This window comes from Chroicocephalus ridibundus, unplaced genomic scaffold, assembly GCF_963924245.1.
Source record: "Chroicocephalus ridibundus unplaced genomic scaffold, bChrRid1.1 SCAFFOLD_37, whole genome shotgun sequence".
Taxonomy (NCBI): Eukaryota; Metazoa; Chordata; class Aves; order Charadriiformes; family Laridae; genus Chroicocephalus; species Chroicocephalus ridibundus.
The window spans coordinates 1655244-1669839 of NW_026961439.1; the positions used below are offsets into that span (position 1 = coordinate 1655244).

Genomic DNA, 14596 nt, shown 5'->3' on the forward strand with positions numbered 1-14596 from the left:
AACATAGTAAAAAGGTAGACTGTATTTCAGACAATGAAGTTCTAAATAGAGAAGATGATAAACATAACAGTAAAGGGGAAGGGAAGGATGAACCGACTTCTCATTGGGAAGTCAGTTAGCATGGGACAGTGTCAAAATCCACCTTCAGTGAAAGAAGAGGAGAATCAGCATCTCAGAACATTAGTGCACACAGAGTGCAAATCACTGTATTTTTTTTAAAGGGAAAGAATCATAGAATCATAGAATGGTTTGGGTTGGAAGGGACCTTAAAGATCACCTAGTTCCAACCCCCTGCCATGGGCAGGGACACCTCCCACTAGACTGGGTTGCTCAAAGCTCCATCCAGCCTGGCCTTGAACACTTCCAGGGATGGGGCATCCACAACTTCTCTGAGCAGCCTGTTCCAGTGTCTCACCACCCTCATAGTGAAAAATTTCTTCCTAATATCTAATCTAAATCTACCATTTCTTCCAATCTTCCAGTTTGAAGCCCTTGCCCCTCATCCTATCACTACATGCCCTTGTAAAAAGTCCCTCTCCAGCTTTCTTGTAGGCCCCTTTAGGTACTAGAAAGCCGCTATAAGGTCTCCGTGGAGCCTTCTCTTCTCCAGGCTGAACAACCCCAGCTCTTTCAGCCTGTCTTCATAGCCTGTCCTGATCATCTTTGTGGCCCTCCTCTGGATCTGCTCCAAGAGGCCCACGTCCTTCTTGTGCTGTTTAATTTGATCAGAGTTAAGAATGATAAGCCATTAATTAAATGCTTGGGGAGTATTCAACCTACAGAAATGGCATGTGCTTATGTGCCAGACCAACTAAAGAGATTCCTACACCCAGAGGTACCTCCTGGATGTAGTCTTGATGATGTTGCCATATCCCGTGATTCCAAACACATAAGAGGAAAGAAATATCTAAATCAGAAGCTTAATAATACGGGACTGAAGTTATTCTCCCTGTGAGAGAGAAGCAAAGAAAATCTCTGTGATTCCCATGGAAACACTGACTGTTGTGCAATGCGTTCTGCCTGTGCAAAGTTACAGGGTTTTTCAGTACATAGTCAATCTATCTCTGATCAAAGTGACATTATAATGCATCAGGACAGTATTTTTAAATATGAATTTAGCATCTCTGCCACACCTTTCTAAATAATTGTTAATACTTTATGAATTTGTGTTGTTTAATTCCATTGGCGAGTTCTAATTTCTTATGAAGCATTTTCTTAGTTTTAAGAAAAGAGAATTTGAGATCAGAACAATACACTATAAAGTACTCCTCTTACACTATAAAGGAAATAAGGCAGAAAAAGAGCTTCTGGATTTTCTGTCACCCTCTTTTTGAAACATTGAAGTCACATGAAGAGGCCCTTGTCTGGGCTGCTTTTCTCACCTAATCAGAGTTTACAAAAATCTAAGTGGCAGCAGTCATTTTCCTCAAATTGGTGTAGCTTGATATTTGTTTGTTGTTGTAAATCCTGAGAAAATGCCTTCCCCCTCATTTTTTACCTGTGACTGAAAATGCAAGCTGGCGATGTCCAGTGTTCTGATATTTGAAAAGGTAAAAGAAAGGTTTGTTTCTGGTGTTTCTCACTCCTCTTACCTTAGGTAAATTTTTTTAAGTTTATTTCTGATTTGCTTGGCTTTAACTGAGAAGATAATCAGGCTTTAATAAATGAAAACATAGAATATGTAGAGCATTAGGTACAAAAAAGAATAGTAGATACCCAGATTACAAAATTAACAGTTTTTTTTTTCTACTGTATATTCTTTGGCTTGCTCTTATTGATGTGAATGCCCTAGGAGATTATGTACTTTATTTGTAACATGCATTCTGCAGGTTGCTCAAGGAACAGCTGTGGCAAGAGGAATGCGGAGGAATATACAGTAGTATCCCATAAAGGCCCTATTTATCTCTATTAAAAATCTTTCTAGATTGTTCTCTGAGTTTGATGCAAAGTGATTTTTGCTTTTCAGTTTCTGGATTAATGAAAATAGGAGGGAATAGAATAGAATAGAAGCAGAACAAAGCAGCTGTCTTGTTCCCTTTCAACACTTAAATATTTTCTGCCCAAACTAAAGCATCTGCTCAGTGTAATCCTTCGTGTATCAAACTGCAGTGATATTAATTGCAATATTTTGGTGGAAAAAGTGAGCTTTTTAAGTCCTTATTTTCTCCTACAGTCAGATACACTTGTGCACAGCATATTTCTATTCCTCAGCTGGGCTTTTCAAATTTGTTTCAGGAAAGTTGTTAGAGAGGCAGTAAAGCAGCTTTCAAGAAGGACTTTCAAGAAGTCTATTCTAACTAAAACATCTTAGATATGATAGAAGTATCCCCTTCAATACTCTTGAATGGTGAACAATGCAGTTCCAGAGTGAAAAAAATGCAGTTGCAGTGAAAATACTTCTAACTGGCAAACTTAGACTCTGGTATTCTTAGTATTGTCACTAGGAAGCTCTGTTCCTTAAACCTAATTCATTAGAACTGCATAATGAACAGCTGCTTTATACGGAAACATCAGATGTGTAGCTTTATTAGTCTTTGAGATGTTAAAGCTTTCCTTCCATGAGAAAAAAATCTAAATTTAATCTGTGACCTTTCCTGCACAAAATTTCCTATTTTCTTAACCCTAGAACATTCTCTGGAGTCTTGTGTTAAGGCAAAAATGCGTGGCTTAGCTTATAATGTGAGCCATGACTTGAAGTAATGCTACAAAGGCACGCTCAGTATACTTTTATCTCTTATTAGGAAAATTTCTGCTTACGATGAAGAAATTCAACATCTTTATGAGGAAATGGAACAGCAAATCAAAAACGAGAAAGAGCAGTTTCTTCTGAAAGTGAGTGTCTCTGTTTTTGTGGCCATGGATTCTGCTCCTACTTCCAGTGATTTTATACGCATTCTGAGTGTGAAATGAAAGCCCATAAAATGTGTTTCACAACAGAATAAGAAAAAACATTGTTTGCCTCACTGCTACTTTTGTACTGATCCAGACTCTGCAGCTTCAGACTGAGTGACTTGTTGAACGAGAGGAGTATCAATGTCCTGTGCTCATAGTAGCAGCTGGCGTTCTTTTGAAAGTAAACTGAAGTACGGTCTCATTGTATGCTGCTATAGGTCCAACTTCTGGTCACAATTAGGAAAAATGCTCTTTGAGGTTGTGCAGAGCAGTACTGTTGGGTTCTGCAGTCTCTGCTTTTGAGGAGGAGATAAGTTCTCACTGAAGAGCAACAACAGATAAAGGAAGCTATGGTAATTTCTGAAACCACCACAGCTATTTGCAAGATAAACATAGGTCAGATTCTTTTGTCACTGCCATAGTGCTTCCTGAACACCTGACAATGAATTGCGTTTTCTTAGTGTCTCCTTTAAATCGCCTCTACTGCTTTTGTAGCCTGTTCTTTGGACTTTTTCTGTCTTTTTCTCCTAAAACAAAGAAACTAACAACAACTACCAGTGGGCTCCAGGAAAGCATCATCTTAGAATCATTTAGGTGGGAAAGTACCTATGCTGCTTTTAGCTTTCAAACTAGACCAGGTTTCTCAGGGACTTCTCCAATTGAGTTTTGAGTATTTTGATGGAGATTCCACAGCCTCTTTGGGAGGCTTGGGACAGCCAGTCATGAGCTAGTGGCTCATTCCTTTTTGTTGTCTTGAAAGCAGTCATATGAATCAAACCAATATACGGTTTCAAACAACACACGGTACACAAAATGTGGCCAAAACTGGTGGATATCCATCAATTACTGCCTCCATTCTCAGTCAAAATTGATATCTAAAAAATCCTTTTGTGATCCAAGTCATAGAATCATGGAATGGTTTAGGTTGGAAGGGACCTTAAAGATCATCTAATTCCAACTTGACCACTTCCAGGGATGGGGCTTTTCCATAAGCAATGATGGTTGGATCTCCTAATTAGTTGTAGATTTAAGGTAAAGCCATTTCTTTCAACTGTTTTCATTAAAGCTTCCCACTGAAGCTTTTTACAGTTAAGTCGTCATTCACACTAAAGGTTGTCAGACACTCAAGAATTATTGTTTCTTAGCATGACTAGTTTGGGATTTGGGCAGATCTGACTGTTAAATTCTTTCTCTAACGCAAAGTCTCACGAAGACTTTACAGCCTGGAGAGACGCATTGGTCCCATATAAAAGGGAAATTATTATGGTTTGAATGAAGAGCAGCTCTTGAAGAATACATTTAAAGAAATTGCTAAGATGCAGATAAGTACAATTTGTAACTATTTATGATACTTAATGCCCTGCTGACTGAAGGGTGTACAAAAGGGGCAGTTAGTCTGTTTTTTCACTTGGATATATATTCTTCCAAATAAGGAGCCAGTTAACATGCATGTGGTTACCCCTTTACATGTTCTGCTGAAGGGGAAGAGCGTGTAGGAACCACTACTGTCTTGAGGGAGTTCTTATTTTTGTTTAGAGGCATTTTCTTGGGGATCTTGGAGAGTAGAGGTGCATTGTGGAGGAATAGGGCAGATTCTCAGCTGATATGAACTGCTGGAACACGATTTTGCTCAGGGAAGTTCTGGCAATTTCTCTCAGCTGAGGAACGTCTGAAGGAGTAATCCCAAATAGGGCTGGGAGTTCCCAGTGATTGCAAGATACTTAGATAATGGACAGATTGATATAATTGTTAAGTGAATGCCAGAGCCTGAAGCCCAGGTCACTTTTTTATACCAGTGGAACATCTGTCACAAATTGTTGTTAGTGATGGATTTTAAAGGTAGCAGGTATTGTTTCTTTTACTTCAACCTGAGTTGCTGGGCTGTGTGTCAGTAGCCTGTGTCTCCCATGTCAGTCCTGATAATTAGTATGTGAGTTACAGTATGACTCCATAATAATTAAAATTTGTCCAGGTTGTTTCCATCAGTGCATTCTCATCACTCCTCCGTGTCTTGTTCAGGAAACCAAATGTGCAGAAAGCTATTAACATTTTTGCTGCTTTTTTTCTGCCTGTTTAGCTCTCTGAAACAGCTCACTGCTGCAACAGATGAATGCTAGTGTATAAGAGGATGAAGGTATGTGTAGCTGGAAATAGGAGAATGCATTCTGGCTTCATTGATTTAGGTAGGCCAAGCTCCTAAGGCTCATGCCTAAGAAGACTTCTGCCTCCACTTTGTAGACCTGATGCCTACTCATGTGCAATCAACACATCCTGTAGCAACTGCAGTCATTGAAGTTGCTGGACTACGCCAGTTTACAGAAGCTCAGAGTCTAGATCTGTGTGTGATACCATCCCTACATTGAGTTCTATCAGTAGCTTGTTACATTCACTGTGAAAAGCCTATTATTTTCATGCCTGATTTCTTATGTCTCCTCCAGCTGACAAAATCGTGCTGTTAATCTATTTCCTCTTTGAATTTTGCAGGACACAGAGAGGTTTCAGTCCTACAGTCAAGACCTGAAGCGCAAGCTCCTGTCAAAAGAACAAGAACTGGAACAATTGGTTCAGCAACAGAAAAGGGTATTAACCAATATCCTTCAGAATTAAAAAATAGATAATTTTTATTTATTGATATTATTTTCTTTAGGCACTATATTGGGTCCCAAAAATGCAAGTTGGTGTGTTGTGGTTCTGCCAAATTTTGACCATCTGTTGCTTTTGTGTCATGAGTGTAAATACCTGAATGCATTTAAAAGTGAAGTTATGACTGCTAGACTTCTACACATGTGCTTAGGAAAAACGTTACCCTCTACTTCTAAAGTTTTCCTTTTATATCATAAAATGGAGAAAAAAAAAAAAGCTCCAGGTACTCTTCCCAAGTACCGCGTTATTTTTATGAAAATGTAGCAGAATTCCACTGCCTTCAATGTGCTAGGAACTGGTTTAATGCCCCGAGAGCATAAAAGCAGAGAACAATGGTTTGGGTCTTACAGCGTACACCTTTGCTCAAAGCTATACCAACTACTCATTTACTTGTTTGGGACAATGCAGCACCATGAACTTGAAATGTTCCCTCCTGAACATCCTGCTCCTGATACGTCTCTGTGATAACAGTTTTCTAACAGTGCGTGGTTCTCTTGCATGGTAACAGATTGTCAAGTTCCCATATTAAAGCCTGATTACTTCTTAAAATGCATGGCCTGCTTGGGGAAGCAGAGTATTTCTGCATAGATAAACTTGCTGCAAAGTGTCTCCAAGGTCAATGCGGTAAAGACTAGATGTAGGAAAAGGGGGGTAGCACTGGAATTTAAAGGGCTGAAATGGAATGCTGTGAAACCAACGCCCTCTGTAGAAGATGAATATGAAATACATGTAAATTTTTCTTTCCTGGCAGCAGTGCTTGGGAGTGCCAGTCCTGGGAAGTAGGAGAGAAGTGAAAGGGGAAGGGAAGGAAGAGGAAAAAGAAGTTTGAGGGCAGTTTCCTAGTTGTGTGTAGTTTTTAGATCGTCTTCTGAGGAATGGATCCACGTGCTGCTGAAGCTGAGGGGAATTGTAGGGTTGTACTTCAATAAGAGGGGAAACAAGCCTCTAGGTTACTAGAATTATGCAAGTTTAGCTCACAAGGATATAGGACTGAACAAAAAGGCCGTTACATAACTGAAATCAACTACCTGATGTTAATTTCCTTTTTTCAGTACCGCTGTGAATCAGAATAGTTGTCTCTTCATGCAGGCTGTTTACCACATTGCAGCACTGGAGTGAAATAATCTATACTTTGAAAATATCTGTGGGGGCATACAAATCAGGCTTTTTTAGTCTGAAGCCAACTGCAAAAATATAAGAAATTATTTAGCATAATTTTGTAGTGATTGTATTTTAATATTCTCCTTTTTGGTTGTTTATGGATTGGGTTTGTTTTTTGGTTTTTTTTTTTTGCTTTAAAGCTATGTTTAAAACTTAGTTATCAACCAGTAGTTATGTAAAACCCTTTTCCTGTGGTTCTCTAAAATATATGTGTTCTAAATTTGGTATATAAACCACAGAAGCTATTCAAAGGCTTACGCTCAATTTTAAGCCTGGTCTAATCAAGTAATATAGACAGCAGTGTCATGAAGTTTTATCTTATGATTATTGTGTCTATCTATTGCCTACTACTACATTTTCTATTGTCTACTATTGCCTATCTTGGAGAACATAAAACAATGTCTGTGCTATTTTTATTAGTTTGTTGGGTTTTTTTCTAATGGTATGTTTTCTTTTTCTTTTCATTGCATTTTTTATTGTTAATAGTATTACTGTGTTTTCTATTTTATTTGTAATTTCTATTATTTACCATTTCCCCTCTCCCTTATGAATTTGCATGAGTCTCAACAGAGGTGCTTTTGAAGGACAGGATCTTCATACTACCATAAAAATTAAACTATTGCATTTATTTTTATGGAAAGGAAGCTGTGTTGGACAAATAGAATTCACTACTTCTAATGATGTGATCAGTAAGATAATTTTATTCAGATGATTGATGGCATTTGAAACTTTTGTCATTCAACCAGCTGATTGGTACCCACTGTCAATCTTATACACAATATTTGATTATTTTTTTCCGGTATAGCAGCCGAGCCTGTTAATTTGAATGCTTAACTTAGTGTAGTTAGAGACAGCATTTTGTACATATATTTTTCTAATTCCTAATGATCATCTCTGAGAGTGACTCTTATCTTCCTCTGATCTGTTTTTGTAATACTATAACCCCACTCATTTTCTGGTATTACTCTTCATTCACCTAGATCTCAATGTCTGCTAGGCCTATTCTTGCAGGCGGTGATGGTGGTAGCTTGGTTTAATTATGACTTTGATGTTTGATTATATGAGAGAACGTCTTGGGAGTAATACAACTGCTTTTTTCCAAACTTTGTTAATAAGGCTTTTTTTTTCCCTCTCCTCTCCCTCTCCTCCCCCTCTCCTCTCCCTCTTCTCCCCTCTCCTGCCTCTGCCCTTCTTTTCTATGTAATTATTCCTGTGTTGGAAATTATTATAAAAAATGTGAAAGGAAACTTCCAGACAAGATGAGTTCAAGTGTTGTTTCTGCTGATTTAGACAGAGGGAGTCTCCCTTCTGAGGGTCTTCATCCTCAGAAGGGGGGGGGAAGGGACCTCTGGAGATCATCTAGTCCAACCCCTCCGCCAGAGCATGGTCACCTAGAGCAGGTTGCACAGGAGCACGTCCAGGTGGGTTTTGAATGTCTCCAGAGACAGAGACTCCACCACCTGTCTGGGCAGCCTGTGCCAGTGCTCTGCCACCCTCAAAGTAAAGAAGTTCCTCCTCATGTTTAGGTGGAACTTCCTATGTTCAAGTTTGTGCCTGTTGCCTGTTGTCCTGTCCCTGGGCACCACTGAAAAGATCCTGGCCCCATCCTCCTGACACCCACCCTTTAAGTATTTATAGGTGTTGATAAGGTCCCCCCTCAGCCGTCTTTTTTCCAGACTGAGGAGACCCAATTCCCTCAGCCTTTCTTCATAAGAGAGGTGTTCGAGTCCCCTAATCATCTTTGTAGCCCTTTGCTGCACCCTCCCCAGCAGTTCCCTGTCCTTCTTGAACTGGGGAACCCAGAACTGGGCACAGTACTCCAGGTGCGGCCTCACCAAGGCAGAGTAGAGGGGGAGGATGACCTCCTTCGACCTACTGGCCACATTCCTCTTGATGCATCCCAGGATGCCATTGGCCTTCTTGGCCACAAGGGCACATTGCTGGCTCATGGTCATCCTGTTGTCCACCAGGACTTCCAGGTCTCTTTCAGATGAGCTGCTCTCCGGCAGGTCAGCCCCCAACCTGTACTGGTGCATGGGGTTATTCCTCCACAGGTGCAGCACCCTACACTTGCCCTTGTTGAATTTCATAAGGTTCCTCTTTGCCCAACTCTCCAGCCTGTCTAGGTCTCTCTGTATGGCGGCACAGCCTTCTGGTGTGTCATCCACCCCACCCCAGCTTTGTGTCATTGGTGAACTTGCTGAGGGTGCACTCTATGCCCTCATCCAGGTCATTGATGAATATATTGAAGAGGACTGGACCCAGTACTGACCCCTGGTGTCTCTGGTGACCCCTGTCTCTGGTGTCTCTGGTGACCCCTGACTTCCTCATGTTTCTGAAACACTGATCTGATTTCATGTTGACTAGCCTTCTGCAGGACAGGATTCCTTTGGCTAGGCCTTTTTCCTGACTACCATGATCTTCAATTGTCAGATTGCTCTACATGAGCTTGCTCGAAAGCACAAGATATTCTCAATAGTGTTCCTCAAGGGATGTGTGATGACATGTCTCAGGAGGCACTGGGGACAGAGGATGTCCAGCATAACACCTAGGGCACAGACTCTTGTATTAGGGGAAGAAAGTAGGTGTGGACCAGTTAAAATGCAGGAAAGTTACTGGGCTTCTTACATTAAAGGATGGGTTCTGTGCTGATAACAGCCACTGAAGAGCATGATCTTGGGAATCTGAGTGAGAGATCCATGAGAACATTGATCAGTAGCACACAAAAATGCAAATCAAGTGATAGGATTGTTAAGAAAGGCATAAAGCAAAATAATCCCCAACCTTATAACACTGTATAAATGTTTCGTCTTTCACACACACTTGAAATAAACAGGAAAAAAAAAGAGAAAAAATACAGAAAGGATGCTGAGCTAAGAACAAGGGAATGTATGGAGAGTGCTTAATGTATGTGTTTTTGAGGGACAACAATAGCTGTCCTCAGCAACAGTTTGTTTATATTGGACAATCCCAGTTCTTTATTCAATGTTAAACTTCTTAGTTTTTCCTTCCACTTTTGTCAAAAAAAAGAGAATATACTCCATTGGCTATGGTCTGTGCTTGACCTGTGGTAATTGGTTAATTCTTTCTGCTTCTTAGATTTTCTTAAACATGACTGTGGGCCCTGTTTCCCAATCAATTTTCATCTGCTTGATGACCTTGGTAGCCAATTTGCAGCTCCAGTAAGCAGTTAGAGCCTGTAGGATCTATGCCATTCTATACCAACTGAGCATCCCCCTAATGAGTTATTCCACTGTATTGAGAATTGTTTAAATGAATGCTTTGAAAGTAGCGTTTGGCATGACTTAAAGGATTGTATAGATACAATGAAAGGAATGAGCTCTGTAGTGCTGTGAAATAACCCTTGCTCCTCTTGTGTCCTGGGGTTTAAATATAAGCATCTGCTATTGAGCGTAGTTTCAACACAATTGATTTTCTCTCAAAAGTAATCACCAGGATTTATAGCAATTATTTCTAACATCAGTACCTATGATTCTGGAAGCTGATGATGGCTACCATTGCAGTTACATTTCCACACCAGTCTCTGTGTAAGTTTTCAGATGGCCCTAATATTCTTGAAGTGGTATTTCTGCCTGCAATTTGTTGCTGTTAAGGTTTTTGAAAGTTCATCTTTCTGTGATCCCTTTTTGCTTCTCCCAAACCCACTCCTGGAATGGAAGCCATACTCAGGAACTGAAGTGATCTATCAGTGTAAGTGTTCAGGGCCAGGCTGGAGGGGGCTTTGGGCAACCTTGTCTAGTGGAAGGTGTCCCTGCCCTGGGCAGGGGGGTTGAAACTAGATGATCTTTAAGGTGCCTTCCAGCTCTAGCCATTCAGTGATTCTAATGTAAACAAACGTTGCTCAGCAGTAATTTCATGCCCATCTCGTCGGTGTTCCATATGAACTGTGAGGCTGCTGAGGCTACAGTTCAGCAAATATGTTAGGCTGGTGTTGCTGCTGAGATAAGTGCTCCTGCTCTATTCTTGCTCCTGACCTTTCACAATCCCAGCTAGAAAGTATTTTCTGCCTTTGTTTTGAACCTGGGTCTTAAGGTTGCATTCAAAACCAAGACTAGAACAACAGCAGTGTTGTGGAGTGTGAACAGACTGGCAGAGCTGGGTAAGGACAGATTTGGGTTTGCTAGTTGGGATGTGCAAAATGAGAGTTCTAACAAAATCCTCTGTTGTGTCTGGGATCTGGGGCATTGAACTGGTAACATTATAATGCCCCTAGTACATTTTACATCCCTTAAAATGCATACTGAAAAAAATAAAAAAACCCACAAACTTTTATATCTTCAGGTCAGCAGTGCTTTCCCTAATATGAAGTGGACTAATTATAGTCTACTTAACTTTTGCTCTGTCATCTCAATTTGCTCAGTTAGCCAGTGAGAAGCAGGTAGAACTTCTTTACGTACCAGAAAGCACTGTCATCTGCTGTTATCTGTTTCATGGGGAAGGTGTATCTTTCCTTTCTATATACTTTGCAGAGTGAATATAAAAGCGAATTAAAAAATCTCTAATTCACACTTCTTTGCAGATTTAGCTGAGATGGCAGAAAGGTTACTGCTTGGTGATATTATTGGGGATAGGAAGGTTTATCAGCTACTGGATTTAAATATAACATTTTTTAGGCAGAACTATGAATTGCTCTGTGTAGGCCTTGGCATCGTGGGAAATTGTCTAAAATAGCAGTTGTGAATATCAACTAAGTACTGATACTCTGGTCTGTAAACACTTTTTTTGTGGTTTGTCCTGGTTCATTTTTGGACTGGATGAAATTCATGGAGTGAAATGGATTTGCTTATGTTTAACATAATTATGTCTGTACACAGAACAGTGGAAGAGTGTTTTATTCATACGTTGGCTTTGATAGAAAGAGCTTCCCTATTCAGCTAACCTCTATGACTTGAATTGAAAGCCTCAAAACCAAGAGACCTCAGTTAGTTATCATAGTTTCTGTTCTCTTTTCTTCCATCCCAGTTAGAGCAGCAATGTACGGAACTTCTCAGTGGCAAAGAAGAAACCAAAGTAGAGAACACCAGGCTGAAGCTGACTAACCAGGAGCTGCTGAGACACCTGGAGAAAACGTCTCACGAACTAAGCCTGGCTCAGCAACAGTTACAAGTGCTTCAGGAGGAGGCATCAAAACTACATGAGGAGAAGGAAACGTAAGTCTCCAGTTACGGTGGTTCTAGTGCATTTGCTTAGCGTGCCAGTGAGCCTCCTTCTCAGGGTATTCAGTGCTGTGATTTAAGTCTGTGTCATAGGCAGAAACCACCAGCAAAACTATAGTGGTTTAGCTCAGACGGCAACAAAGAACCACATGGCTGCTCTCTCAGCCCCCCGGGGTCGTGGGGGAGAATTGGAAGAAAATGGCAAAACTCATGGGTTGAGGCAAAGGCAGTTTAACAGAACAGCAAAAGGATCAGGAAAACATCATCAATAACACTGATAGAGGAATGTACAAACATGATTACTGTACCGCTGCTTACCGACTCGACCCAGGACACCCTAGCCGGCTCCAAGCAGTGACTTTCTGCTCCCTACCCCAGCCATCTCCCAGCTATAGACTGTGCATGGCCTCAGATGGTATGGAATACCTGTATCCCCTGACAGATCCTGAGGAAAATTTAACCTATCCCCGCAGGAACAAGGGCAAAAGCCAAGTGCAGTTCTAGTCATTTTTTCCCTAAGTAATTCAGCATGTTTTCTGTAGCGTATCCAGCTTCTACAGAATCTTCTGCTACTTCTTCAAAATGTCAGTATTCTTCCACCCCCCATTTGTTGAAGGTGTTTGGAATTAAAAATCAGTTTACTTGGTCAAAAAGTATGTCTTAGTTTTGGAATACCAGTGGGATTCCTTGCAAAAATTACAGTTGTGGCACATGGTGCTCCATCCTCCTCAAAGCTAAGCCTATGTGAAACTTCCTTCTCAGAATGTACTCTGGCTATGACATGGCTAGGATGTGCTTCTTTTCTTCATCAAAAGCAAGTCTAGTACATCATTTCCGACCAAGGAGCCTGGCTCTCAAGATAAAATGTAGCTTATGCAGCTAAATCACAATTCACAGAAGGCCTTATGGTAATCCAGAACCATCGTTTTGAGGTTTCCAGTTCAAATGTTTTGGATTTCAGATTCTGAATCTGAATTAAAAATATTTTTCAAGAAGAAATATTTACAATTTGTATTTTGAGGGATAGAAGAATGTACCTGTCTTGCTCCAGCCGCCTGCACAAAACAAAAGTTACATTACCCTGAAGCTGTAATTGGCAGAAATGTTCACTGGAGTTCATTTAATGAAATATAGTTTTAAAAAAATGTAAAACTCTCTTGTTGCCAATGGAGAGCACATGGACTGTGATGCATATCTTGCCAGACTCTATGCATTTCATTAATGAGCTACATAACTCAGAGCTGTGGCTATTTGTCTTATTTCAGGATAGAGCAGAATATTAGATCAAATGTTATATTCTTTTTCTGTTAAGCTTTGTACCAAATTCTACTTCATTATTAAAAATTTAATTTTTCTTGAGGGTATAAATAATGAACTTTGTTGATAAATGATTGTTAAAGAATGGACACTGTGTTTAAAATCGCCATTTTTAGATTTGCATGTTTGATGTGTGTTTTGGAAGTAGACAGTAGAAATATTCCTCCTCAAGGTGGTTTGTTTCCTCTTTGAGGCCTCTCTTTTCAGATCCAGAGCAAAGACTGTGGAATGATCTAATTTTAAAGCTACAGAGGAAATCTGCCCAGCAGTCAGACTGCTGAATAATACTACTGTATTTACAAAGCACTTTGGATTCAATAGTGTTTTATGGAATTGGAGCTCAGCCCTACTCAACTGCAGCTGCAGTGTTCCTTTAACATCTTTATGAGTCTGGTAAGACCTGAGTTGTTGAAGCAGGTGTAATGTTCAGACTGTGTATGTTGTCCCAAATCAGGGTCGTTTACCCAGTGTGCAAGATGCCAATATGCACGCAGAGTAGAGGTATTTATTTAAATCATTTCTGCAGAGATGGGTGCTAGGTGGTAATCCACGAAGCTAGCACACCGGCCCACAAACTCCTTGGTATATTTACACAGTTCAAAACACAGAAATACGCACCCTTAATTATAATTATTGGTTAGTAGCTTATCTTAACAATTTCTATTGGTTAGTACAGTCTCTCGCTTTCATTTAAAGTTGCAAGGTCCTTTAATTGATGTGTGCATGCTCCAGTACTGTGGGGGATGTAGTTCTCTTCAGTCTCCAATTGAGTCAGTGGTCACGATCTCCCACTGCTGCCTTTACCTTTCCCCCAGTTACTGCAGATCTTTGTTGACTTTATGTTTCTTCCAGCGTCTGTCCGGTTTTGGCTCCTTCTGCGGAGGGATGTTCCCTTGTTATCAGACTTCTGTTCTTCTTCATGGCTATATTCATTAGCAAGGCATGTATTGTTTATACAAAATGTCCTCTTTCACAAGGCCTTGTAACCTTTTTACAGCTCTTTGCTCTTGCTTAATGAGAGATTCTACCTTCTAAAATGCATTCTACCTTCTGAAGTACATCATGCACAGGAAGAACTTGAGGCTTCACTGAAAGTCAAAAAAAACATTTAAGGCTAGACACTGAGTTGCATGAAGTCACAGTAATTGGTGTAAATATAGTGTAAAAATCTGAGATGCTATGTCCGATGTTTAAGGCAGAATAACTGTTAAAGTCAGTAACAGAAAAGAAATTGTAGGGAATGTAGATATGTGAGCCTGAAGTATGGTTCCAGCCGCAAGGTAAAGACTAATTCTGGATAAAATGTTACATGGTCTTCAGTGGCCATGAGGGAGAAGGGTTTCAGCAGTATGTGTTCACCGAATGACGCAAGTGCTGGTATCAGCGTATATTAAGCTCTCTGGGTA

At 40.3% G+C, this 14596-nt stretch overlaps 1 protein-coding gene across 1 annotated transcript in view; it reads left to right on the forward strand.

Moving 5' to 3' along the window:
* The window catches only part of CRACR2A (calcium release activated channel regulator 2A), a 63460-nt gene that overhangs the window by 23315 nt on the left and 25549 nt on the right, over positions 1–14596 (forward strand). The window contains exons 6-8 of the mRNA XM_063321932.1: positions 2742–2832; positions 5377–5472; positions 11680–11867. Coding sequence (XP_063178002.1) covers positions 2742–2832; positions 5377–5472; positions 11680–11867 — 375 coding nt within the window. The remainder of the gene's footprint in view (positions 1–2741; positions 2833–5376; positions 5473–11679; positions 11868–14596) is intronic.